Source organism: Micropterus dolomieu, linkage group LG03 (genome assembly GCF_021292245.1).
Source record: "Micropterus dolomieu isolate WLL.071019.BEF.003 ecotype Adirondacks linkage group LG03, ASM2129224v1, whole genome shotgun sequence".
Lineage (NCBI taxonomy): Eukaryota > Metazoa > Chordata > Actinopteri > Centrarchiformes > Centrarchidae > Micropterus > Micropterus dolomieu.
Genome location: NC_060152.1, coordinates 5,681,208 through 5,706,969, shown reverse-complemented (window position 1 = coordinate 5,706,969; position 25,762 = coordinate 5,681,208). Strand labels below are relative to the sequence as shown.

Here is a 25,762-nt window from a genome sequence, read left to right as displayed (position 1 = left end):
TAGGTGTTAGGTTGTACCTGAGTTACATGTTGGTCCGTACCAGCCAGGTTTGCATTTGCAGACATCAGGAGAAACACATTCACCTCCATTTTCACAGTGCCTGTTACACACCACTGAAACAGATTAATAATTAATAAGCACACTTCTACATGTGGCCCCAGAGTGCCAGCTACAGAAACAGCTACTGAAACAGTATAGCAGTGAGCACTTGATACTTTCAGTCCATAGGTCTTGGGGAAGTGACACGTTTCATTGTTTTGGCTACACTGAAATAAAAATGAAACAGTGACTGAGTTTCAGGTGCTGAAATATCCATAGTGGGGTAAAAGCGTACCACTCACGGCGTGTCTACACAGGAAGCTTTTCAGCTGTGAACAGATATGTTTCTGTTAAATCAATACAGGTGTCTACAGGTGTATTTTCTTCCGTATTATGCGTGTAACTACAGTGATTGTGTGTTGTGCTCTGGAAGCAGCCAAAACGTTGGTGACCCACACTCAACACAGCACCTGAATGCATCCTATGTAGACACACATGGAGCACTGAAGCTGCTGCTGTTGCTCTGCTAACATGCTGCTCATGCTACGCCTCCTGTGCAGACACGGTGTCACAGTCCTTGATGGGAATCGTCCTGACTGGCCACGATCATCTTATTATATCTTAATTTGTCCAATTACCTCCGGAAATTTTGCTATAAATAGGGTCACAAGTTCTTAACTGTTCATCTGATGTGCATTCAAACACTCCCAAATTACACAAATAGTTCAGCATTTGTCCAAAAGTAAACAAAAATCTGTTCACCAGCACCTCTAAAGCTCACAAATGTACACATGTCCTGTTAGTTTAGACCTTAATAAAAACTAAAATCTGCTGGTGGCCTGGCTCCAGGAAGTCACGTAACACTTAGCCACAACTTATTTTTCTGGGGATTACAAACCAGATATAATGATGATGATGATGTTTAGTGAGTTTTGGAGGCCCTGTCCTGGTCTCAGCCAGGCTAGCACATTCCAGTCTTCATGCCAAGCTAAGCTTATTGTTGGCTGTGGCTTCATATTTTATCATACAGACATGACAGTGATATCAATCTTCTCATCTGACTCACTGTAGCACTTAAACCTCACAGTCATTATTTAATTTCTATTCTAATGTGCTCGAGTCAAAACCGTAAAAAAATGTGTCCCTGCCCCAGTACTACAGACGTACTGCCATCTTAATACAAACTGTAAACGCATCACAAAATGTTAAGTAACATCTCACTGATTTCACATCTGGGTCCCACGTAGCCGTAGGGGCAGGTGCACAGGTTTCTGGCGAGACAGGTGCCTCCATGTTGACAAGGCGGCTCGCAGCTCGCTACACACCGACACAGGGTTGTAAACAACAAAAGGATACTCATCAGTATTTTGTGAGCAGTGCGTGTGAGTGTCAGCATGTTAGACAGGTGTGAATATGAGTTCAGGTTACCTTCCTCACAGGTGAGCCCACTGTAGCCCGCAGGACATTCACACACATTAGGTTTCACACACTTCCCCTGGTTCTTGCAGTCAGGTCGACACACGGCTGAGAGGGAAGAAAAGTGGCAGCTTTGGCAACGAATAAAATCGGATGGTGAAATAAATGAGCCAAACCATTTAGTGATTCAACAGTAATGTGCCATGACAGCATGCAGAGTACTCCAAGGTTTAATGTCTTGAAACTGTGTGAGTTGCAGACAGTCGTTCAAGAGTGATACGATTTAATGAACTTGTCAAAATGCTCTCCCTCTCACCAATATGACAGTTGTACCCGGTGTAGCCGTCCTTGCAGGTGCAGGTGTTGGGCAGAGTGCACTCCATGTTTCTCCCACACTGAAACCTGCACGCAGCTGAAAACAAATCCACACGTTATGGGAGGACATGCCACTCCAAAGCATAAAGAAGTTTAGAATAAAACTAATGGTTACCTCCTAAAGTAATTTATCCTGCAATACAAATGCCAAACATTTGGTGCCTTTAAAATTATTATTTTATATTTTAAAGCTACACTAAGTAACATTTCCTCAACTGTGGCCACCAGTGACAATTATGAGATAATGGTACAACAGTGTAACAGTAGAACAGACCATCATGTCACCAAATGATAAATATATTCACTAAAAAAGATTATTTGATACCAATATAGTTTTATGTACAGTGTCACAGCCAAATATGACTCACCAGCTCCATCAGATGTGTGTTTGACTTATTTCATTGTAAAAGATACACTAAGATGTGTATTATTTTCTTGAAATTTGGTATGTTGTTTTCTCTTATTTTGTTAAAACTATGCTTTGAAATTGCCAAAACGTGCTATATTGTATTATGATACACCATGTTTTGCAATCTCATTTGAAACATTTTCTCTTAGTACTGTATCTAATATATTTTTAGTTGGTGCTGAAAAGTGTTAAGAGAACTGGAAACATTCATGATTAAAACAGCTTCTGCGACTAATATTATTTAAATAAAGATGATGAGGTTTGTGTATAATTGTCATGACCTGGCAGAATCGTTTTTATCTTTGTCTCGCACTCATAGGCATCTTATTAGCGATTTTACACAATGAAGGAAGGGGATAATAATCTGATTTGGACAATTTGGGCTAAACAGTATGTATTCTCTTCCTTTCAGAAATATGAATGTACGTACAGAAAGTAATACATTATGAGTTAATAACCATAAAGTTTGCCTGATCACTGCCTTTTTGTTCCGTATTGAACGTCTAGAAGCTGTGAAGACAAACCTTGACACTAAGTACCTTTACATGCAACTCCGTCTCCAGTGTAACCATACGGGCAGCGACCACACCTGAAGGACCCGGTGACGGTGGGCTCACAGGGAACACCGGGGAAGCAGGGAGAGTCAGCACAGGTCACAAGGTGAGACGGTGACCCCCATCTGACCCCGGTGGTGAGGTCTGGGTTCAGCTCCACCCCGCTGGGCTCACCTCTGTGGACGAACGCTCTGGTTGCAGTTTGATTCTTTAGAGTTGCTGTGGTCTTTCTGTCGCTGGAAGAAGAACTCTTGATACTGGAGCTGGTGGCATCTGGTCTTGTCCTCCTGTCAGGGGGTCGTCTGGGTGAGGTGGGAGATGATGAAGAGGAGGAAGAGGAGGAGGTAGGAATCATTTCCTTGCTGGAATTTGATTTGATGATATGAATGTGGCCATCTGCTCTGCTGGCGACAGTCCCCTGACCTGTAAAATACTGGAAGTTAGAGGATATGACGTAAAGACAAATTCAACATTAAAACATGCAACTCTTAAGTGACCACATGGAATAAAATCCTGAGTTAAATCATTTTTAACAACATAAAATTAATAATAAGTTGATTTTTTTTACTTGTTTGTCAACTAATTATAATTCTACTAATTTCTAATCTTCTACTTTACTAGTTTAAAAAAAATACAATAAGACAAAGAAACAACAGACATGTCTCCCATTTTAACCATTACAACAATTAACTATTCTTATCCTCATATATGTTTTGTATTATTGATCCCACTGTCACATTCTTATGCTAATTAGATCTAAATGTCTTTAATCTAATCATGTATGCTCTTAAAACTTGAACTTGTTTATTTATTTCTTATTTATTGCTATTATTATATATTATATTAATATATATTAATATATATTCGAATAAATTTGTTGCTGTGCTTTTTGTTTTGCTTTATAGATACAATTATTATCTAATAACTTGTACTTTATAGCCCTAACGACAATATGCATAAAAAAAATCTACATTAAATAATGTATTTAAAAAGTAAAGTAAAAAGTAAAAAAAAGTTCAACTAACAATATATATACTGACAATAACATTTATAAAGTTAAAATGTCACTTTTAATGTAAAACTAAGTTTTAGTGTTTGAAATAACTATTGCCATATAATGGTAGGTAAACACGTACATATATTGAACAAATATTTCTTTCAACAACTTTCAGTTTCTCTGTGCGGGTCTGGCCTACTGTTTACAAATCAAAACATACAACTTGGTCACCGTTGTCCTTTCACCAGCTTCAGGTTTGAATTGAAATGATCCACTCTCACCTGCTGTTGTGCATGTTCGTCCGTTTCCATGAAGACCGGGAGGACAGGGTCCACAGACGAAGCCTGCCGAGACGTAAGTGCTTTCAAAACACTGAACTCCTGGGTGACATGCCCGTCCGGAGCACGGCGACAGGCCCAAAGGTTTGGGCCTCAGTGAAACCTGCGGCACTGATGATGATGTGGTCACTGCTTTGACTGGAGAGTCTTGGTTCCCTTGGAAACACAACGGATGAAAACGGAGAACAAAAGTGTTCTTATTTATGTAAGAATGCATGAATCCCAGAGGAAGACGTTGACAGATGTACTTCTTGTGATGAGATGAGAGGATATACCAGCAAATCAGCATATCCTTGAGATAGACTTATTGCTTCTGAATGTGAATTAACATTATATAAGCATTTTTTAAAGGATAAGTTTGGTGATATATAGAATATATCTGGGTATAGGTATAAACCCCAAATCAGCAATGAATAATACTTCAAACAAGTATTGTGTGTGTAGCTAGTCTGATATATCCCATTCCTCTGTGCTATAGCGCTTCATTGACCCTCAGTGAGTTACACTGTTCTAATGGGTGACATGTTACTTCATTACCATGAATGAATCACATATACACAATCCTGCTGCCCCTAGAGCACCAAATACACAACAGATGCACTATTTCTTCCTGATGTAAAGTTTGGAAATTCCTTAGAGACGGACAATCACATTGTTCGTTTTGGTCTTTTTAGGGGATTTGTTGAAACAAAAAGCAAGAATACCATTTAAAAAATTAAGCTGCCAATTTTAAAATAAAATCTGAGGAAGAAGACATTACGTGTGCAGTTTTTCCCATCACCACTGTATCCTTGTGGGCAGACTCCACAGATGAAGGAGCCCAGCGTGTTGTTACAGCCCACTCCAGAGAAACAAGGCAGAGAGACGCACTCATCTATATCTTCTCTACATGTGCGGCCTGAAAGCACATGAAACACCAGATGATACGCGTGGAAACACTGCACACATGAACATAACAGCGATAAACAAATATTTAATACATATTTAAAATAGATGTCTTTACTGAGTACTGTATTTGATGCAAATTAAAGGGGCAATAAGTTGCTTATTGTTAAATTACAGTGACCTGTGACCAGTATATAAGTAGTGCAGGTTAATAAAGCTTTTGATCAAAATAAATACAATTTTCAAGTTGATTACATCTTTGTCTTTCAGTTTCACTCTGTTGTTAAGGTGTTTTTATATGATGCTGTAATTTCTTAATTTCAGCCATCATTATTATACAGTAAGCGATGAGTTTTAGTAATCTTTAGAATTTATTTTAAATTAAAACCAGTTTAGAAGTGTTGATTGCAATAAATACCTCCAGTATAACTCATACAACTACAATAAGTACAGCAGGTCAAAGTTGACCCAGAATATAAGACAATTTCACTCTATAACCTGTTATATTGTGATAATATAAATCTACCTACCTACAGTAGCACTCCTTTGTAAAGCAGCATCTAGCAGGCATATCATTGCATTTCCCAGCATTGCACATTGTGACTAAATGTAATAAAACCAACAGGAATGATGGCCATCTTCATAAGACCCAGGTAGTGAAATAAAATCCTTTGCAAGGTAGCCTGGCAGATAATTTGGCAATAACTTCTGCGGAAAGATCAATGTTTTTGTTATTCCTCTGGCCAGCATTAAAGGTCAGTGAGGGTCACAGATGACTTAATGCCCCTTCAAAGTGCAGCCCTGCAGAAAAGGAATCCACTTCTAAATCAAAAAGTTCCTCCTAAGGCGTTTGCTCTGTGTAGGTGGTTTAAAGGAAACAGTTCTGCAGGTTGATCCCTACCTGTCATTCCAGGTGGGCAAATACAGGAGAAGGAGTTGGGGCCGTCAATACAACGGCCCAGTCTGCATGGGTTTGGTTTACAGTCATCAATGTCCACCTCACACCTTTCACCTTTAAATCCATCAAGACACACACACAGGTGTTGCCCACTCCCAGCCGGAAGGTTGATGTTGGTCACACAGGAAGCTCCATTCAGACATTCACAAGAGAGCACAGACACCTGAAGGAAGGGAAAACAGTCTCATCATTTTAATTACAGCAACACAAGTCTATTATATAAAAATGTTTAGGCTGATGGTGAATTTCAAACATCTGGCTTTATGTGTTTTTTTGACTCACTTTACTCCACAGTGACCACTCATTAAAGTATATGGACATAGTGACATATGTAAGAAAATAGCAACAGTTGTTGCCCAGTAATCGAAATCAAACTCTGGAGAAATGCGATCCAATAAAGAAGAACAATTATAAGTAAACAAATAAATTAACTATAATGAAAAATATAGATAAGAAAAACAAGCACACTCATATTCAATAGCTACTTTACAGAAGCCAGTATTATTTTTAACAAACAGCGAAATTGGTTGACTTTTACTGTCAAACAAAGTACACGGTCTTAGAACATAAGCACATAAATATCTCATCATTGAAAACGGCAGATTCTGGTTAAGGGCAAGGCAAAATAAATATAGAAAAATTAAAAGTAAGTTACTTTACCTTTCCTTACATTTATTATTTACCACTTTGAATAGAGAAGATCAAATCTGCTAAAGCTTTAATGTTGTTTCTCCTGTTCTCTGACCAAAGAATTATCACAATGTCATACAACTAATACTGTATACAGAATGTGCTGTATACTACACAGAAATACAGTTTTATGAGAAATCAATGTAGTTTACTACTTTATATGAACAGGAAATGATTTAAGATGCACACAGATGATGAATGCCCAAACTGCAGCACTGACAATTTAACATGGCAGAGAAAGGAAGAGAAAGATTAAATCCTTAATTTCTGTTTTCTGAGATGTCCCTGGAGCTGTCTCACCACCATCTGCAATTGAATTTGGCAGCTGCAAGCAGCTCTTTTACTTCCTGTGTGCACTGCATTGTGGGACAACGGTATCAATCAACACAGAACTAATTAAATCAAACAGATTTAGAATGCATTCGGGCACCTTTGGGTATTCTTACATTTTTCACTTTTTCTAGTGTAAACACACAACAAACACACAACCTGAATCAGAATCTATAGAGTTGTGACATAGAGCACATGAGCAGAGAACTAAATATCATTAACGCCCTCTAGTGGGAGGGAGCAACAAGGAATTAACAATTCAGAGCCAAAAGCGCAACTAGTTTGCTTATTCTGGACTGCCAGGAATTAATTTAGCTGTTCAAAAACACTGACACTCACCTCTCCCTCAATATACACTGTTAAGTTGCTGTTGAATGAGTAAGCATGACGGAGCTTCTGCTGCAGTTCTGAGTCTGGCTAAACTTTTTTCATGCTTTTATCTTGTATTGTTTTTGTATTATTGTCTTTTGGGTATTATTGTCTTTACACTTGTTAAAGCACTTTGTAATTTATTTTTGAAAAGTGCTCTACAAATAAAGATTATTATTATTATTATTATTATTATTATAATAAACTCGACACGTGTAATAAAAAACATTGGTGCAAAATTAGCCTATCCTGGGTAGATTAAAGAGACAAAAGATGTTTTGGGTTTTTTAAGGGCTTACTGTGTGTAAAAGAAAATATGAAAATCTGACCAAGTGAAAAAGGCTTTAAACCAACCACATTTTCAAAATCATATTTTAAAAATCCACAACATACAAACATCCACATAATTCATGATTCATTCATTCACAGAAAACAGAAGATATTTACAGAAATAGTTAACAATGATAACTTGTCATTTGGTGGACGCTTTTTTTATTTTATTTCCTGCACTGAAAATGTTACTTAAGTAAAAGCAATGTAGTGGAGTAAAAAGGAAAATATTGTTCTCTAAAATGTAGTGGAGCAGAAGTAGAAAGCGGCATGAAAACAAAATCCTGAAGTAAAGCATACCTCAAATATGTATGCATTACCTGTATGGAGCCTCTGGTCTCAGCGTTGCAGTCGTCCATCACAGTAAACTGGAAAGTGTGAGTGTCTGTGGTTTCGGCTGTGGCTTTCCACATCAGCAGGCCGGCCGGAGACAGAGATGCACCATCAGGACCTGATTTCAGGGTAAAGAGCACCGCTGAGCCCTCAGGGTCCCGAGCTTGTAGCTGGTAGATGAAATTCTCCCCCTGGAAGGACTGAAGACGAAAAGGCCTCGTCTGGAGCACCGGAGGCTCGTTCTCTGTTGGGAAACACAAAAGAGGGAATAAGTAAGATACCTAAAAATAAAAACACAATAAATATGAGTCATTATGTGGTGAGTGACAGACTGGATGAAAAGGTGGCAATCAGAGAAGTCTTTGCTCACCCAGATATGAAATGTGTTTTGTTTTTTTTTGTTGATTTTGTAATATTGTTGTTGGACTTTCTTATCCAAAAATCATGTAACATACGTCACACTTTTGTCAGAACAAACTGAAAACAGTATAATGCAGACAATCAAATCGGTGGTGTCACATGGCTTTATTTGGCCTTCTACGGTCCCTAATCTGTTTGTTATAAACTGAAAGAAGGTAAATCTTTACATAGGAATTCTGCTTTCAGACAGATCTCACACATTACAGTGGCCAGTAATTATCTTCCAATTTTAGCTTACCTTTGACATATCTGTGTTGGCTTCCATTAAATTATAATTCTATATGAGCAATGAGAAATTGCAGTACAGAAAATGAGTTACAAGAATTTTGTGAAGGCTATTTTAACTGTTCATAATACAGCATTACCTACACCACACTGTACTTAGTTTGTCATTAATTATAGCTCAGCACTTTTATAATAGCTCTATTTTGTTTTAGCTTTATCAACTGCATGTTTATGTATTTGAGTATTTTCCTCATCTTTACTTTAGCATGTTTGTTATTATATTTGTGTTGTTATTATTGGTACCATTTATACAAAGAGGGCAGTAGAGATATAACAGGAAATGATATGAGAGAAAGAGGGAATAATAAAATCAGTACACATCTTGATTGACATTTTTTCAAAATTAAAGTTTACGTCAAAAAATTACAGTTTTTATTAGATTTCTTAACTCTAAAATATCATCATCAGCCTCAAAAATCCAGTATGGATTAGGCCATACCTTTTAATTTATAAAGGGCTTGACATTAACACCCGCCAGCCCGCCACAGGCGGGTGGATTTCAGCCGTGGCGGGTAACACAGTCACTCCCACTAGTCAAACACTGAAATAAACAAATTGAAATGTGACACTACGACCCATGAGTACTACCTGCACATAGTGTTTGCTCATTGGTCTAAGAGTGAAGCCTATTGTCTTTCACGCTAGAGACCCACACTGTAAACAATAAGACGTTGTGGAGATTTAACTAGCGGACTGGTCGCGGTGGCCTGACGGCTGTTTTGGCCTGCCATTAATTATCAACTTAACCAGCATAAGCGATGGAAAAGCAAGCTTTCATGTACAGGAATGCACAGGAGACAGAGGAAAGTGTCATTAAATGTTGTAAAATTACAGATATCTTCATGACTAAGGGTGGTGTTTAAAAATAAAACGACTACTAGCAGGACTGCACTCGTATCACATCATATCATCAAATCACAACTACCTTTCCAGTGTTGATTCTATGTTTTAATAAAAGTAATCATGCCACGTAGGAAAGCAGGAGATGTGTTTGTATGGGAATAATCTGGCAAATAAAGACCTGTACAGTCGTTTCAGGTGGACGTATTCAGTTACTCAGAGCTACCACAGCTTCATGATGATAAATAAACATAAATCCAGTCATAGCTCTGAGCAAATGCAGATGCAAAACAAACCATCCAAAAGTGCACAAAACTTATATAGGCCTACATTAAATTAATCCTGTTGTCTTAATCCTGTTAATTTCCACAAAAATATTTCATAATTCTTTGCTCTTTGTTTCTAATGCAGATCATTTTTCTACTCTGTATTACAGTGTTTAGCCCAGTGCTGTTATAAATAAATAGGATGAAAAAAAATAGTTTAGTTTTTATCTTTTCAATGAATCTTTTACACCCACACACTTTTATTATATAAAATAAATAAGCTTTATTAATGTCTTGGTCTTGATGGACTACATGTTTTAAAAACGAGCTTTACACACAACCTTTTCACAGCTAACGATAATATTAATACATTTTAGCACACCATAGTGAACTTTAATCATATAAAAGGTCATTTACCACCAACAAAATTGTGGCTAGTGAAAATGATGTGTGGCTAATAACTTTGGGAAATTGGTGACAAAAAAGTTAATGTCAAGCCCTGGATGCATGCATGAATAAATTTGCTTAAATTGTGGGCAGATGGAATCAGCCTTCTGCCATCGTTATCGTTCGGATCAGTGATTGAACTTGAACGTCATTTCTTCTTAACGGACCAAAGCACCATTTGACCTACTTTAAGTTGAAGAAGCAAAGTTGGTCAGAAAGTGTAACAATGAGGTAAGCTGTCCTCATATCAGCACCGGGGGGCTAAAGCAACTTCAATGGCTCCAATCTGCACAGAGCTGCCGACAAATTATGAAAACAGCCCTGAGCAACTACCACCAAAATCATGGCTACTACTGCTCTACTGAGGAAGTGACACATTAAACACTTTTTCAATCTTGCATTGTGTACAGTGTAGTCTAGACTTCTTCTGTGCTGTCTATAATAATATGAGCAAGTCATGAGACAAACCAGATGAGAAACGATGACATTTCAGTTTACATACTCTCTGCTATGGACCATGTGTGTTTGGACGAGTCCGGGCGACATGTGAGGCAAGGGCTGCTAGGATTGGGCTCCCCCTCATTGTAACATAGGCCGTCAATGTTGCAGGTTTTCTCCTGGGAAGCAAAGACAATAAATAAAAAAAAAGGTTCAGTGTTTATTTCTCTTAGTAACAAACTGCCTTTCAGAACTTAAAAAAAAGCTGTTTGGTGGCTAATTATCCAAAATCCCTACTCCTACCTCAGTGAGCTACATAGGTTTATGTAAAGCATGTGTAGAACATGGAGGAGAACAAAGCCAGAATGTTAAAACACTCCAACAAAATGAACCCACACATTTGGTTTGAGGAAAACAAACCAAATTGTTTTTAAGGATTGTTCACAATTCAATTCAATTCTATTCAAATTAGCTTTATTGGCATGAATGTATAACAACAATATTGCCAAAGCATCATACAAACTACATAAGAACAATTAACCCCATTCAATTCATATTTCATAGTTTTATTTCATAAAACAAGGAATTAAAGCATAAAGTAAATTCAGCAACACTAAATTAGAAGCTCAGCAGTTGTACTGTTACAATTTACATTTGCATGATGAATGTTCTCTCTCCTCCAGAAAACAACAGTTTATTATGTTAGAAATAATCTAATTATACATATCTAATTGATATATGGGCCAGTTGAAATTAGAAATATTCGCCACTAAACACATTACAAATATTAAATTAACATGTAGTATTTCAAGTCAGTTGCTTATTCACTTGTTTTTTTTTTTAAACCAATAAAGTGAAATTATTGCAATTAAGTCACAAAGATAACAATCGGTAACACACTATGCCATGAAGGACTGACATCCTGCATATATGTATATATGCATATATGTATATATATACATATATATACATACATACATACAGATTAATCACATTCAAGTGGAGATTTAAATGCAATCTTAATGCCTCTAAGGGTGAGATTAGTGGCTGATTCTTCACAACTGCTGTATAATGTCTAAAGCCTTTTATTTTTAGTAGATTAAAGAGCTGTAATGATCAAACAACAGCAGATGTGTTTCATCTGCAGTCCAAGTTACTCACGGCTGGCACAGATCTGTCCTCGGATGCTACCTAGACTAGAACTGAACTGGTTCTGAGCTGTGCTAAAGGATGTTAATTCTACATCTCCGTGTTTTAAACAATGTTTCACCCAGCACAGGTGCAAACAGAGCTCTAAAACTTGATGCAGAGTTTGGGGGCTGAGAGTGCAGGTGAAGATGTTACTTTTCGATCCATGTATTAAATTAGTATTACTATTGAGAAAGATGTCTTACCCTCAGGGTACAGAGGACTTCAGTGTCGAGGCTGCAGATCTGGCAGGCTCCATCATACAGAGTCAGTATTTTGGCATTACTGTAGCTGTGGCCATCATTGGATACCTGCCAGCAGCAGAAGCTTGATTACTGTGGATCACTGTGAAAAGGCATTAAACAAATAAACTGAACTCTAATAAGGTGAACAACAGTTGCTCCCGTTGGTACAATTCATTGTACAATCTGAGAATAATGTTTTTAAGTGTTGTCTGTAATTTGACCTTGAGGTCGACTATAGAAACAATATAAACTGCAGGTACTCTGATGCTGGGAGGCCCTCCTCAGAGATAAATGTTCACATATTTACCAGATTTAACTGCCGTCAAAAAGTATTCCCCCCCTTACTTTGTTTCACACAATTGCCAGTGGAGTAAATCAATCAATTCCTTTTTCCTTCTAAACCACATTGAAACTGGAGAAAACCTCCAGCTGCGCTGTGTGGACCCTTCCCACAACTGCTGCCAGCAAATGGAAATAAACAAACCTTCACATCTGTCTGTTTTTCATTACTTCAGTGCAGATTTAATATGAACATCTCATATTAGGAGATTCTGAAATAGAGATTCTGAGAATAACTTGCAAAATAAGGACAACAGTATATGAGAGCTGAGAGAGAGAAACCTGAGAAAGAGAGACCAGTATCAATAAGGAATGAGATCTGCTGTTTCAACAGTTAACATTGCAGAATTGGTTGGAGATGACTAACTTTGATCTGCCAGCGGGCCAGTGGTCTGTTCGTGACAGTTTCCAGATCCAGGTCTGCAGGAGCCCGGCTATCCTCCAGGGGGAGCTGGCACTCAAGAGCCGTCCCATCCAGAAAGATGGCCAGGACAAACTGGGGCTGGTCCAGAATCCACTCCCCATCCACAAACTTGACAAGAGACGCAGAGGGAGCGAAGCAGAGAGGGAGGAAGCCATGAGAGGTAGGGGGTGCAAAGAAGACATAAGAGAAGGACAGAGAAAAGGTGAGGCAAAGTAGCAAGACAGAATGAGATGAAAATTTATTAAAATACAGATCAGCTGGGTATGAGTGCAAAAATCATGCATCTACCTTTTCTAATCACAAGCTGACATTGTTTAGCTCTGACCAGAATAGTGTACTGAGAAAGCGGCTTGCTCACTCTTTCCCCTAGAATTTTTTTCCAGTGCATGAGGTTTATTTTGCTCTGCCTGAAGACATTTAGCACGTCCAATTTGTACACAGCTGTAAATGTCAAATTATGTTTAATTAAATGCTTACTTTATCAAATAGTGACAGCTAGTAAAAACCCACATAGGCCTAATGTTTCAATCATTAATAAATCATAAATTTGATCCGATATTTGCTACTGACGTTTAAACCCCAGCACCCCCAATACGCCCACAAGCGGAAAAATTTGGACAGTGGTTTGAACATTATGGTGAACTCATCGCTTTCAATATGTGTGAGTTGGTACAGTGTAGAATTTAATAACCCTTTAAGTCACAACTATAAATCCAGCAGCAAAGGTCATGATAAATGGCTTTGCCATTTTGTCAATGATAATTGCTTAAAAAGTAATAAATGCAATACAAAACATCATACATACATACATAATCTTAACAGTGCTTGAAGAGGGCCGGTTCTCACTGGTACGCAGTACTGGCATTTCTGCATACTCTTAGGTGTACCATGACTTTTTCTTATGCAACGGCACTTCTCACAACGAGCCAGCCAGTCACGCTCACAGACCACTGCAGCCAAAGCAGCAGACGAGTCCAGCAACAACAGCAGTGGAAACACAGCTGTAAGATTTTCATACCACTTTTCTGTCTTTACATTCTGAGGAATGTTGAAACATTTTAACTTAAATCAAGAGACCGCTGTGTGTGGGTCGTGTGAGTGTGTCACTTTGGACACTGCGTCCTGGCAGTTGTGTGCAGTGTTGCAATGACGACCAGCTACATTGAGGGGGTACTATCAGCAATGGAAAACAGAGGATGGCGGGCCACCAGCGAGTTGAGTCGAGCTCAGTTAAGCTGCTACTTGTGGTAGAAAAGGGGCATTAGTCAACAAAAGTGTGACAGTGTGGCAAGGGTTTGTACCGGGCATGGGTCAGGTAGGAGGGCCCATTAGCAGAATTCTCCTTAGAGCCCCATGGAGGTCAGGACCGGCTCTGGTGGCAGGTATCCAATCATTTTTTAATAATTAACAATTTTAATATTTGTTACTCTGATAATTGAAATGGTCATGCCCCTAGATAAATAAATGTACGTTGTGAACATCAGCAATTATCTCTAGTAATATGTATTCACTGTAGGAATTTAAATGTAATACTTAATGATTTGCTGATATTGGCCGATACACACCAAGTGCATCCATGGAATGGAAGTTTCTTGTATCTCGTTTTTATAACTAAACTTGCTTCTTAACCTGTTATGAGAACTGTGAGAACATATTAGCTACATACTCTCTCACACAGAGTATTTGAATGGGGAGTTTAGATGAGATCAAACACTGGATCAGAATGTTAATCAGAATTACGATTATACTGAAAGTCTACTTAAAAGTGACAACTCTGAGGTATAATATGATAGTGCCAGAAAAGAAAAGAGGATGCATGAACAGCAAAGTCACTGTGTAAACAAGGGCAAAAAGAAACAAAACAAGACGCAGAAAAACAAAGTACCTTTTCTTTAACAAACTCACACTTGAGCTCGTAGGAGTCCTTGAAGCCTTGACCGTAGACCTGGATGGTGGAGCAGTCCCCCTGTCGAACGTCACAAAGACCCTCCTTCTCCAACTCAGTGATCTCTGGGATCTGGTCTTCACAACAACAAAAAGTGCAGATAAGAATGGACTGTTAAACTTGAGAATTTATGGCACATCACAAACCATACGTCTCGCGATCAACAAGGTCAAAGATAGATGTGTGCAAGTAACTGCTAAATGTATCACAGATGAATTGGTGTGTGTGTAAGTCAATTTAAAACCATTATAACAAGTAAAGGCTTGTTTTTCTTTAATATATTGTGAGCTGTAGCTGTGGTCTGCTCAATAAATCTAAAGAAACAGCTGGATGTTGACTATATAAGTGAATCTCAAACTTTCATGGGGGAAATTGCTAACAATAATGGGCCAGACTGGACACAATTTATATAAAAATAACAATATCACACGAATTATGCGTTTCTTTTTTGCTGTTTTCAGCAAAATAAAAGCTCTGATAAACCCACTGTACACTACCTGCACAGCACCAAACCACAGACAAACAAAATGAGCGACTAGTTGGTGAACATAGTGGCTCATTTACCAGTTAAAGAGCCATGTACTTCACTCAGGAGTTGGTGGAGACAAAATAGAGTGAATATATGACTTAAATTTTTCTGGTGGACAGAAACACAAACTCAAATTAATAATTAGGTTATAATTAAGTAATGTTATTGTTATGCTAACAGCTGGCTTTGCTGCCCCAAGGCAGGAAAAACTACAACATTAGTAGCCAGAACTTCCTGTAAAGGATACATGTTTTTGTGTGTGAGCCTGCTTTTTACTTATTGTATGTATTTTGTAGGGAGATGCAAGTAACAGATGAATAGATTAACAAACTAAAAGAACAACAAAATTCCTCTAAATGCAGTTATGCCAAATGCATCCAGCATCATAATCAGCTGTTAAGCCACTGTTGTTTCTGAAGTGAAGATTTTCAACCAGCTGTCTAATGTCACTCAGTGGTGGACAAACTATGTAATGGAAATTAAATTCCAGATGACCTCAAAAACATATCTTATTTATCCTCAATAATTTTTGCTTATTATCAATCTTTATTAAACCTCTCTAGGACTCGTGTGTCTGTGTCAGTGTATGTTTAGTATGTTACCAGACAGCACACTGCAGTCATATGACCCAAATCCTGGGAAGCAGACACAACCCCACTCTGAGCACTGGCCGTTCCAGTTGCACAGATTGGGACACTTGAGGACAGCCAGAACATCCTGGTACTCTTCTTCTCTCGTCGTCTCCTCCATTAGCCTCCTCTCACACTCATTTTCCAGCAGCGGTAATGTGGCATTCAGCCATGACAGCTCATCCTTCATCTGTAGGTCGGTAACACACATAGCCACCACACGGCTAATAAATGATTCTCCTAACAGGCGCCTGCAACCTAACACTATGCTTGAGTTTGCCACAGCGTGCTTGCACTGAGTCTTGGCCTGCTGCTCGGTCAGCCCAGAAGGCGTGGGCCACGTTAGGGAAGAGTCTGGTTGAACTGCGGCTTCATGGTCCTCTGGGAAAAAGTAGGTGAAGCCCTCCAGATCAGACTGGCTGAGGCTTTGGTGGGGAGAGTTAGAAAGGTAATGGTGGGTCTGTGGCTGCTGGTGGTGACTTGAGGTTGAAGCTCCATCCCTGAAGGCTCTCAAGGGGAATCTTCTTTTATGGTGCTGAGTGTCACTACCTCGATCCCGGGTGTTTCGGCTGGAGTGGCCAGGAGGTAGCGGCTGTCTTTCATTTCCTTCACCTTTGAGTAGTTCCACTGAGTTGATATACTCAGCTGTGACGTCCAGAGTGGGGATGACACCAGGGAGATGCACGTGGCCATGATGAGAGCAGGTGGAGGAGGTGATCGGTTGAGATCGGGATCTGGGAGACGTGAGGCGGGGCTCTGCCTGACAGTTGCAGTACTTGTGGGGGCTCGATGTACTCAGATGGGATGGCACAGTGTCAAACAGGCTGCTGCCTGGAGGGAGCCTGAGACAGGAAAGGAGAAGATGTCAGTGAAAAAGCAACAGGGTTGACAGGAGGGTCTTTGCATGGCCGCATTAATCTGATGAGAGACCCTGGGTTCCCCTAGTTGAAATGTTTATTAGCAAATTCCTGAAGATTTTCAAATAATCAAATAACAGCCGTCCAACTGATACACAGTGAATGGTGTGTACTAGAACAAAGCTTTGGAGTAGATGCCTGGCTCCTAAATGACTACTAAAAATTTCTAAAATGTCTAAATCTCCTGAATAATTAAGAGGCAAAAAGCCCTGTGTAGCTAGTAGTTGCTAGCTAGCCAGGTTCCAGGCCACTGAATCCCTGCCCAGAGGTCTAGTGTTGTGCTCCCTGGCTGCTGATAAAGGTGGTTAGAGAAAGAATTGAACAATCAGAGTTTAGTAGACAGGTTACATGTCCTCTTTCTACCTAGCTAGCTAACTGTCTAGTTACATACATTAAAAAATGACAACAAAAAAAATGTCGACAAGCAAGAATGAGAATCATGCAACTGTAAACTCGTAGAAATCCTAACTCCACATGGCTGTTGATCAATGTAAAACATACTCCCAGCAACCACTACCAAAACCAAGACAGGTATGTCAGTCTAAAAAGCACTAACCTCCACTCAGAGATAAAAGCGTGCAGATCCTCCACTGTGGCGCCCCCTGCTGCGTGGAGGTCGTTGTCTGACCGTCCGTCGTAGGTCCCACAAAGGCCCTCAGTGTGGCTCCGGTCCGAACTTGGGGCTCTCAGTGTCAGACTCATTCCCCAGTCGGACACATCTGCACGAACAAATGCTCCCGATGAGAAGGTCATCTGCAGACAGATTCAGGAGTAAGGCATGAAGACAGAAGCATGTCACCTTAACAACAAGCAGCCAGCTAAATCTTACATTTTTACAGGTTTGTCACATTTTGAAACCAAGGTGGTCCTTGGGGCCACACCTTTAGTGTGCAAACTTCTACACTTTTTTTTTAAATAAACACGGTGGTCTGGCAAAGTATAAATAAAGAGCCCCTTATGCTGTCTAACATTTAAGTGATATCTTGGTTTTCTGTCTTAGTAAGAGAAGAGTTTTAATGCAGTTCAGTCATATTTGCATATTTTTTTTCTTCTCACAGCTCTTCTGACCTCAATAATAATGTTTCAAAACTGTTTAAACTATTTTTGGAAGTGCTCTGTAAGTTGCTGGGGCTTTGAGTTCAGTTGTACTCTATGTATATATGCTCAATACACAGTAGTTGTGTCTGACTCGTCCTCACTTACATTACATTACATTTATTCATTTAGCCGACGCTTTTATCCAAAGCGACTTACAATTGCTATACACATCAGAGGTCGCATGCCTCTGGAGCAACGATGGGTTAAGTGTCTTCCTCAGGGACATAATGGCGGATGGGCCAAACTGGGAATCTCTCACACCAACGGCATGTGTCTTATTCACTGCACCATCACCCACTTACCGTGACTTTGCGTCCCTGGTAGGACTCGGTGATGCGAATGCCGCTCTTGCTCAAGTCTCTGTTCTTCACGGACAGGTGAGGCTTGGTTTCACCCATTTCTCCACTGCACATGTCAAAAGCAATAACATTGCCGCCGTCCCTCACCACGAAGCCGCACACACATGAGGCGTCTTGCACCACGCTGCCGCACTCCCACTGACGAACATGAACCTCAAATGGCCAGAAACTGCTCTTATAGAGAACAAAGGTGCCTATTTGGTAGTTCTCATAGTGCCTGTAAATAAACAAATAAATTATTATGTTAATATATTATATTAGTTTATTATTATTAGTCATGCAAAAATAGACAGAAAGGCCATCATTCATTATCGGCAATTTAAAATGTCCACATTTAATGAAATCTGTTCAAATGTAATTCAATTTAAGTTTATGATACAAAATATAAAGTGTGTTTCCTAGTTAACTGAACAAGAGACTGAAGTACCTGCCATCAAATGTGATAATGTGAGGATCAGTGAAGGAGTAGCAATAGGCTGAGGGAACATCGTTCACTGTTATCTGAAATGAAAAATCTATTTAATTCCTTCTTAAAATAAAATACTCGGGATGATTTACAGTACAGGAATGTGCGTGCGGTTGGTTCTCCAATGTATATTTTAAAAACAATAACTGGGTCATGTCACAAAAGCAGCTTGAAACAAGCAAAAATCGTAAGAAAAAAAGTATTAAAAAGAGGGTTAAATATGAACAATATACAATGCAAAAAGCTAAATATATAGAGAAATGAAAAAATATTAAATATATAAAACCTCATGAATTAATAAACCACCAGCAAAGTATCACAAATATCCGTTTCATCTGTTTACCTCCACAGGTTCTGGTGAGTATCCGTTCCAGAGAAAATTCTGTGTGACGATGGATTTAACGTAGATCTGAGTTGTCCTGTTGCCATCTTTGACAAAGTCAGTGACAGGGCTGAAGTGGACCAGGGCTCGGCTACAAACCCCGTCCCTACAGGGTCTCTGGGACAGACCCACAACGCAGGAGGACAGAGACAGATCTGCACCAAACAAACCCTCACCTACAACACAACAAGGAATGAGGTTTAGTTTATTTAAAACAGAAAACTGAAAGCGATTAACATCACCAGTGAAAATCTGACATCCCACACATAGCCCTCCTTTTATTTACCTGCGCAAATTTGGATAACATTTATAGACATGGAGAATTTTCTATGAAAAAACACACACTTATATCTCCTCACATTATTTGCACATTAACCCTTATATGCAAATATATGAAGGAGAGAGGAGATCTTCAATCATCACATGCAAGTCGCACAGCACGTCTAACATGTCTATAACAAGGAGCAAAAGTTTTTAATGGATAGCAGGTGTGGATATGTGTGGTATCAATCTGTGGTGTATATGTATCTAAAGGAAAATATTGTACACAGTCATATTATAGCTGTTTGCAAGAGTTTAAGTATAAGAGAATGAATTAAAGAGTGTATTTTTTTAGCTCTAATGTGAGCCGCTACCATTAGCACGCCTGGATAGATTAATACTTATATTATTAGTGAACTGGCATTAATTAGGCCAAAAGTTAATTGACTATATCATTTCTATGCATATCAGTTAACTAAATTAGTATGTCAGATTACACATATGCCAGTGTAACACTGGTCCCGGTCCTGTATTTGGAATTTAGTCTACTCAATGACGTTTCCATACACATTTGTTAATCCTCATCCTAAAATCCTCTTCTTGTGTGAAAGTGAAACACACAGTTTGAAAACACCTACAATGAACAATCTAACATTTGTGTTGTTTGTCTAAATAACTTGTGTATGTGTGTTTCTAAGGTAAATATTTGAATCGGGTGTTGTGCCGAAAAGTGATCGTCCGAAAAGTTTGGTAGTTTGGTAGGCCTATGTCTAATTTCTTTGTTTATATTTGGAAAACGGACTGTAGCCTATAATTAACATGACCTACTTCCGACTTAGATATAAAATGAAGACAATTTTGCAATCATCCTTATGACTCTGCATTATTTTACTTGCTGTGTAGGTCTACCAACCAATCCACTCTTTTTTACCTGTTAAAATACCTTTAAATGGCCAATACAACCCATAAAATGCAGTATTTCACTTGCCAGAAAGTGATTGAAGAGACTGGGCGATACAGCACCAGCAGACGGCAATCACGACGATCCCTTTTCGGCACGACACCGGCACCGCAGAGAGTGGCAGCCCGTCACAGCACTGTGCATTAATTATTATAGTTATTGTATTTGATTGTGTATATTTTTATACATCTACGTAGATTCTACTTTTATTGTATTTTGTTCTTCTCTTTACATTCCCCTGTGCTGCTGTCGCAACTTGAATTTCCACTACAGTTGATTAATAAAGGGACATCTTATTTTATCATCTTAGTCTGAATGGTCTTATATTAGAAAGAAAAATTCATCATACTGTACTATAATACTAGGACTAACTAGCTCTACCCTACAGTACAAGAACAATGCGTCTTATTATTTCTGTGCCTGCTACATGTTTGATCAACTGGCAAAGATGCACTAGATGTATAAGCCCCATGCACTGTATAAGGATGATATCATGTATGTAGCTGTCAAATGCATATTTAAGCAGGTTCTTCATTCATTCATTCATTCATACAAGTCAGCAGAGTAAAACTCAGTTTTCAGCTAACTCACCATGGAAACCAGTTAGGAAGTTAAAGCTGAAATCTACCAGCAACAATTTCAGCCGTCAGAATCAATGGTTGCCATCCATTTTGCTTTTGTTTACTTCTGTCTAAAGTGAATGACCCATGGTTCAAATAACAGTGGATTTTGATTGGTAAATCTACATTTTCATTATAACTGAGAGCTTGTCGTAGGACAGGTTGTCAGGTTCTAACGGGGTGGAAAGTCCTCACCTTTACTGCTTGTGCTGAGCTGCAGGGGCAGAGTACACTGCTCTGCAGGGGAGGTGAACTCTTCCAGGCATGGGACAGAAACTGTGCTCTCAACCACCAACTCATACAGCCTCCCATCCTCAGATACACTGCTCACCTCTGGTCTTAGCTGCACAAAACAGTTATAAAACTGAGTAGCCCTTTCATACATAGAGAAAACTTCAACAGCAACACATGATATTCAGAGAGAGAGGTATTAGGCAAAATTATATTTCTTTAGCCAACAAGCTTTTGAGAGAGCATCAGATAACAGGTTTGAATGGCAAAGAGGGAAAATCTAAATTAAATATGCTGCAGACAGAACCACACAGACATGTAAAAACAGCACAAATAATCTCTTTGCTCCAAAAAAGACTAAACTAAATAAAACTACTTAATTACTGTTATATACCCTAATCCCAGCAAAGAACTCCTGACTTTCCACTGAAGCACCACGGACGTCGGGAGAGTCCAAGAAGAAACTGGAGCTGTAGCAGTAAATCTGAGAGACGGGGACAGAGAGATATTTGTTGTATTTAAAAGAAAATCTTAATTGTTATGAGAGAGGCAGTGTAGAAGGAACCACACAGCAAATAAAAGGGGAATGTCTGAAAGGTTTTACAGTAAAGGCCAGGTCGCATAATGGTAGCTAACAGTCGGACTTCATTTGTTTTATTCTTGCTCTTGTCTTTGGGATCCCCCCTTTAGTCCACTTTTTGACCCATTGAAACTCATTTTAAAACTGAACTGGACTCAACAAAGATCATGTTAAACCACTGAACCCCCTGCATCAGACCTTGTCCCCCAGACGGAGGTTGAAGCCGTCCAGCTCAATAAAGGCGGAGGTCTGGATGGTGGTCTCTTGTTTGAGTTCCTCTTTCCTGCCCTCAGGTGAGAGGCGGGACCAGGCCACCACGTAACCCAGGGAGTTGTTGGAGCTGTTTCCAAAGCTGCACTTAAGGTAGACTGTGTTTCCTGTCACCTCTGAGACGATCACAGGTACAGATGGAGTGGGAGGCTTTGCTGACCGGAGAGAAGAGATGATGATAATTAGTTTATTAATTGGTTTTTGGATGTTGTAGGCAGCTTAAAATCAGAGGCGGGAAAGGAGGTTAATACGACTTTTTGAACTTTTATAAAGACATCAAGTTTGCATATCTGTAGTAGTAGTAGTAAATGTACATCAGTGTCTTTTGTCAAAGTGAAATAAAATATTAAATTGGGTCAACTATTTCTTTAACCTCCTCATACAAGGATTTGTGCACATTTGAAAAAGCCAAGTCCAACCCCAGGCTACCTTTTGGACTTCATCAATAGTTACAATATAGTCAAAAAGTATGTGGACGCCTAGTCTCCATATCCCTGAACTTGTGATCTGGGATTTTTTGGGCTAGGACACTTACTTCCAATTCAGGGAAATCATAAGGTTACAGCATACAACAAAATTTTGCTGCCAACTTTGTGGCAACAGTTTAAAGCCCTTTCCTGTTTCAACATGACAATGGCCCTGTGCACAAAGCCAGGTCCATAAAGAAATGGTTTTCCCAATTTGGAGTGGAAGAGCATGACTGGTCTGTCATGACTTCAACACCATCCAGGTCCAGATACCCTGAGAAAAGTCTTCCCAGAAGAGAGTGGAGTGGAACATATTAATGCCTGTGGTTAAAGACTGAGCTGTATCAAATATGGGTTTAACATTTAGTTGTCTAAATACTTTGTTCAGGTGTCTGTGTATTTTTGGTTATATGATCTATATAGTGTTGTTAGAGAAAATAAGAGCCGAGGTGATATACTGTAAGTTCCATGCTTTATCCAGGAACATGTGAACAGGACCATTTCTTTGTGGGTACAGTATGTTGTATCACTAACCTTTTTTTGGTTATTGCAACTATTAAATTAACAACTATAAACTGATAATGTCTAATATTTGGCTGGAGACTGGTTCTAATTTCCATTCCAAAAAAACATCCCACTACGGGAAAGTAATCCAACTGCTACATCTAAATAAATTACTCATAACTGAATTAAGCAAATTGTTATGCAGAGGAAGGTAGCTTAAGCTGAAGGACATTAAATCATGTAAAGTATAAAAAGTATTTAAGCAGCTCTAACCAGAAAATATTCAGCAAAGCCTGTTCTCTGAATTAAAAAGAAGAAAAGTGAGCTTGGGAATCACAGCAAGCCGAGCCTCTATTATTTAAAACAAGTTAATGAACATGTTCGTTGATATCTCTAATTAAACCTCCCTCCTCCTTTCCACCTCTGCCAGCTTCCTCAAACCTGCCTTGGTGTTATTCACAACCTGGCTGAGGGCCGTTGCCATGGAGACGAGGCCCAGCGGACCCCGGGACACATGCTCAACTCATTAAGAGGGGCGGTGAGGGGGCCGACGGTGCATTCCTGACCGCATGGCAACTCCCTGACCTACTGATTGCTTCGGTGTTTGACCTAACACGAGGAGACAAGCGTAAGCCATGAACACAGCTGCAGGATCCTCACTTTTACATGTTCCATCGATGTTCACCTCGTTAGGGCCGCACGGCTGCGATGCTGTGGGTAAAGTGTCCGACATCTCTGTTAGATAGGTAAGAGAGCAATAACAGCACTTAATCAGAAATCAACAGTAATTTACATACTAGATTATAGTACAGAGTGGAGACTGTGAAATTGATGCCACCGTACACTTTGTTTCTAAGATCTTATCGCAGAAGCAGCTTAGTTGCACACAAGTGTTGGTATGATGTGTATCCTAAAAAGGAAGGGAAAGCTTCACACTTATTCCTCTGTTGCAGTCTTATTCTACAGATCAACATTTTGTGTTGTCTCTTATAAGCCAGCATAAAGCATTATGAAAGTATAAGTCATATATAATATAAAGTGAAAACAGCGTGTTGATTTAACATTATCAAATACAAGCACATTTGAACTTTAGCTGCTTGTCTTATTGTTCCATTTGTGTAATATAATTACATTAAGGATTTTCACAAATACAGATTTTTTTGTTCTGACATACCCTGTGCGCAGTATCCCATGCATCCCTGCGTGGGCTGGAGCAGGTAAACGTAGAAGTCTCCACAGTTGCGGACGGTGACCGGGATGCGGAACATGCAGCAGTCTTTGCTGCCGCTCTGGAAGAACTGCCAGGCAGCACAGGCCGTCAGCTTCCTGACCTCCAGAGGCCCCGGCAGAGACTCACCTTCACCCAGAGACAGCCACACAGGAGCCTGAGTCCCACAGTGGTTAACCTGAATGTTTAGAAAGAGGAGAACATCAACACAGTTTGATGTTGCACACATTTTGACTGTCTAAGTTGAGACTAGATTAACGAAAGCTTTTACATTTCTTATCTTAATAATAATGTGTTATAGTCATTATTTCAGTTAGCTTGTTAGTGATATGTTTTGTTTCAGAAACAACTGTCTTAATATACTTTGACAATAACGATTATTCTAAAAACTCTGAAAAAGCTCTGAAATGCCCACTTTGATGTCCCCAAAATACACAACCACTTTTAAATAATATAGCATAAATTTGAAAATTTTGAAAATTGCAGATGTATTTGACGAAGCTAAAGTTTGCTGCAGTTAATTCCTCTTTGAAAAACTATTTAGGACGACAAATCAAGCCATTTATCCGCCATCAATAGAAAGAGCCTTCTTATGTAACACATGTTCACAGCGATCCTCTCTTCCTTCCTCCGCCCAATCCTGTGGATATCCATCACCCAGGGAGAGCAGTGATGCCCCGGGAACGGCTGACACTTCAGATGGATCCCGCAGTCTCTTCACAGCAAGCCACCCGCAAGAAATGAGACACGTTCAAGCTCTCCTTGCACTCTCCTTCATACATATGTACACATACACTTTGGCAGTGACAAACAGTGATTGAGGACAGAGAGGCCACCTCAGAGTTTCTCCACATGAGGTCACAGATGGGGTCATGGGATTCAAATACAAAAAATTTAAATAATTCTCAAACACTTGAAATATATTAACACTTCTATATAATGATCATGGACCTCACCACATGCTTCGGAAAGAAGAGAATATGAAAGTGACTGACATAATAAAATAAGACTTCTCTAAATGGGGATCATGAGAGTTTTACAACCTTCAACTAAGGTCACAGCCGGCACATGGTAAAGGAACAGCCGGAAACCTAAAATCTTACTTGGAATTTTTGGGGACTAATTTTTCTACCAAATAAATATCCAAAAAGACATTTCAGAGAGTTTAACCAGATTTTTATTTTTTTTTGTCTTTGACAGTTGGAAAATTCTAGGGTGATAACAGTCAATTTGTGGTGCTGCAAGTGAGCAGCTGAAGTAGCTGAAGGGTTAGAGAGGTGACCTTGGAGCTCAAAATCTGGCAGTTTGGAGTCCTTGACTAAGTGTCTTAAAGCCCGGAACTGATGAGGTGAAGCTGCTAAAGTGTAGCTGAAGTTGCAGTGGAGTACCCTGCAGCCTTG

The 25,762-nt window shown here is 39.3% G+C and overlaps 1 protein-coding gene across 2 annotated transcripts in view; it reads right to left on the bottom strand.

Moving 5' to 3' along the window:
* Positions 1-25,762, bottom strand: part of vwdel (von Willebrand factor D and EGF domains-like) — a 47,890-nt gene that overhangs the window by 3,747 nt on the left and 18,381 nt on the right. For both annotated transcript variants that reach the window (XM_046045704.1, XM_046045703.1), the window contains 23 exons: positions 24,309-24,540; positions 23,795-23,869; positions 22,092-22,318; positions 21,708-21,797; positions 21,278-21,425; positions 19,202-19,416; positions 18,820-18,893; positions 18,336-18,609; positions 17,492-17,688; positions 15,992-16,860; positions 14,801-14,937; positions 12,859-13,023; positions 12,114-12,218; positions 10,784-10,898; positions 8,011-8,267; positions 5,915-6,134; positions 4,889-5,026; positions 4,072-4,284; positions 2,779-3,216; positions 1,772-1,867; positions 1,468-1,563; positions 1,261-1,356; positions 18-113 (listed from right to left, as the gene is read on the bottom strand). In XM_046045704.1, the coding sequence (XP_045901660.1) occupies positions 18-113; positions 1,261-1,356; positions 1,468-1,563; positions 1,772-1,867; positions 2,779-3,216; positions 4,072-4,284; positions 4,889-5,026; positions 5,915-6,134; positions 8,011-8,267; positions 10,784-10,898; positions 12,114-12,218; positions 12,859-13,023; positions 14,801-14,937; positions 15,992-16,860; positions 17,492-17,688; positions 18,336-18,609; positions 18,820-18,893; positions 19,202-19,416; positions 21,278-21,425; positions 21,708-21,797; positions 22,092-22,318; positions 23,795-23,869; positions 24,309-24,540 (4,573 nt within the window). The remainder of the gene's footprint in view (positions 1-17; positions 114-1,260; positions 1,357-1,467; positions 1,564-1,771; positions 1,868-2,778; positions 3,217-4,071; positions 4,285-4,888; positions 5,027-5,914; positions 6,135-8,010; positions 8,268-10,783; positions 10,899-12,113; positions 12,219-12,858; positions 13,024-14,800; positions 14,938-15,991; positions 16,861-17,491; positions 17,689-18,335; positions 18,610-18,819; positions 18,894-19,201; positions 19,417-21,277; positions 21,426-21,707; positions 21,798-22,091; positions 22,319-23,794; positions 23,870-24,308; positions 24,541-25,762) is intronic.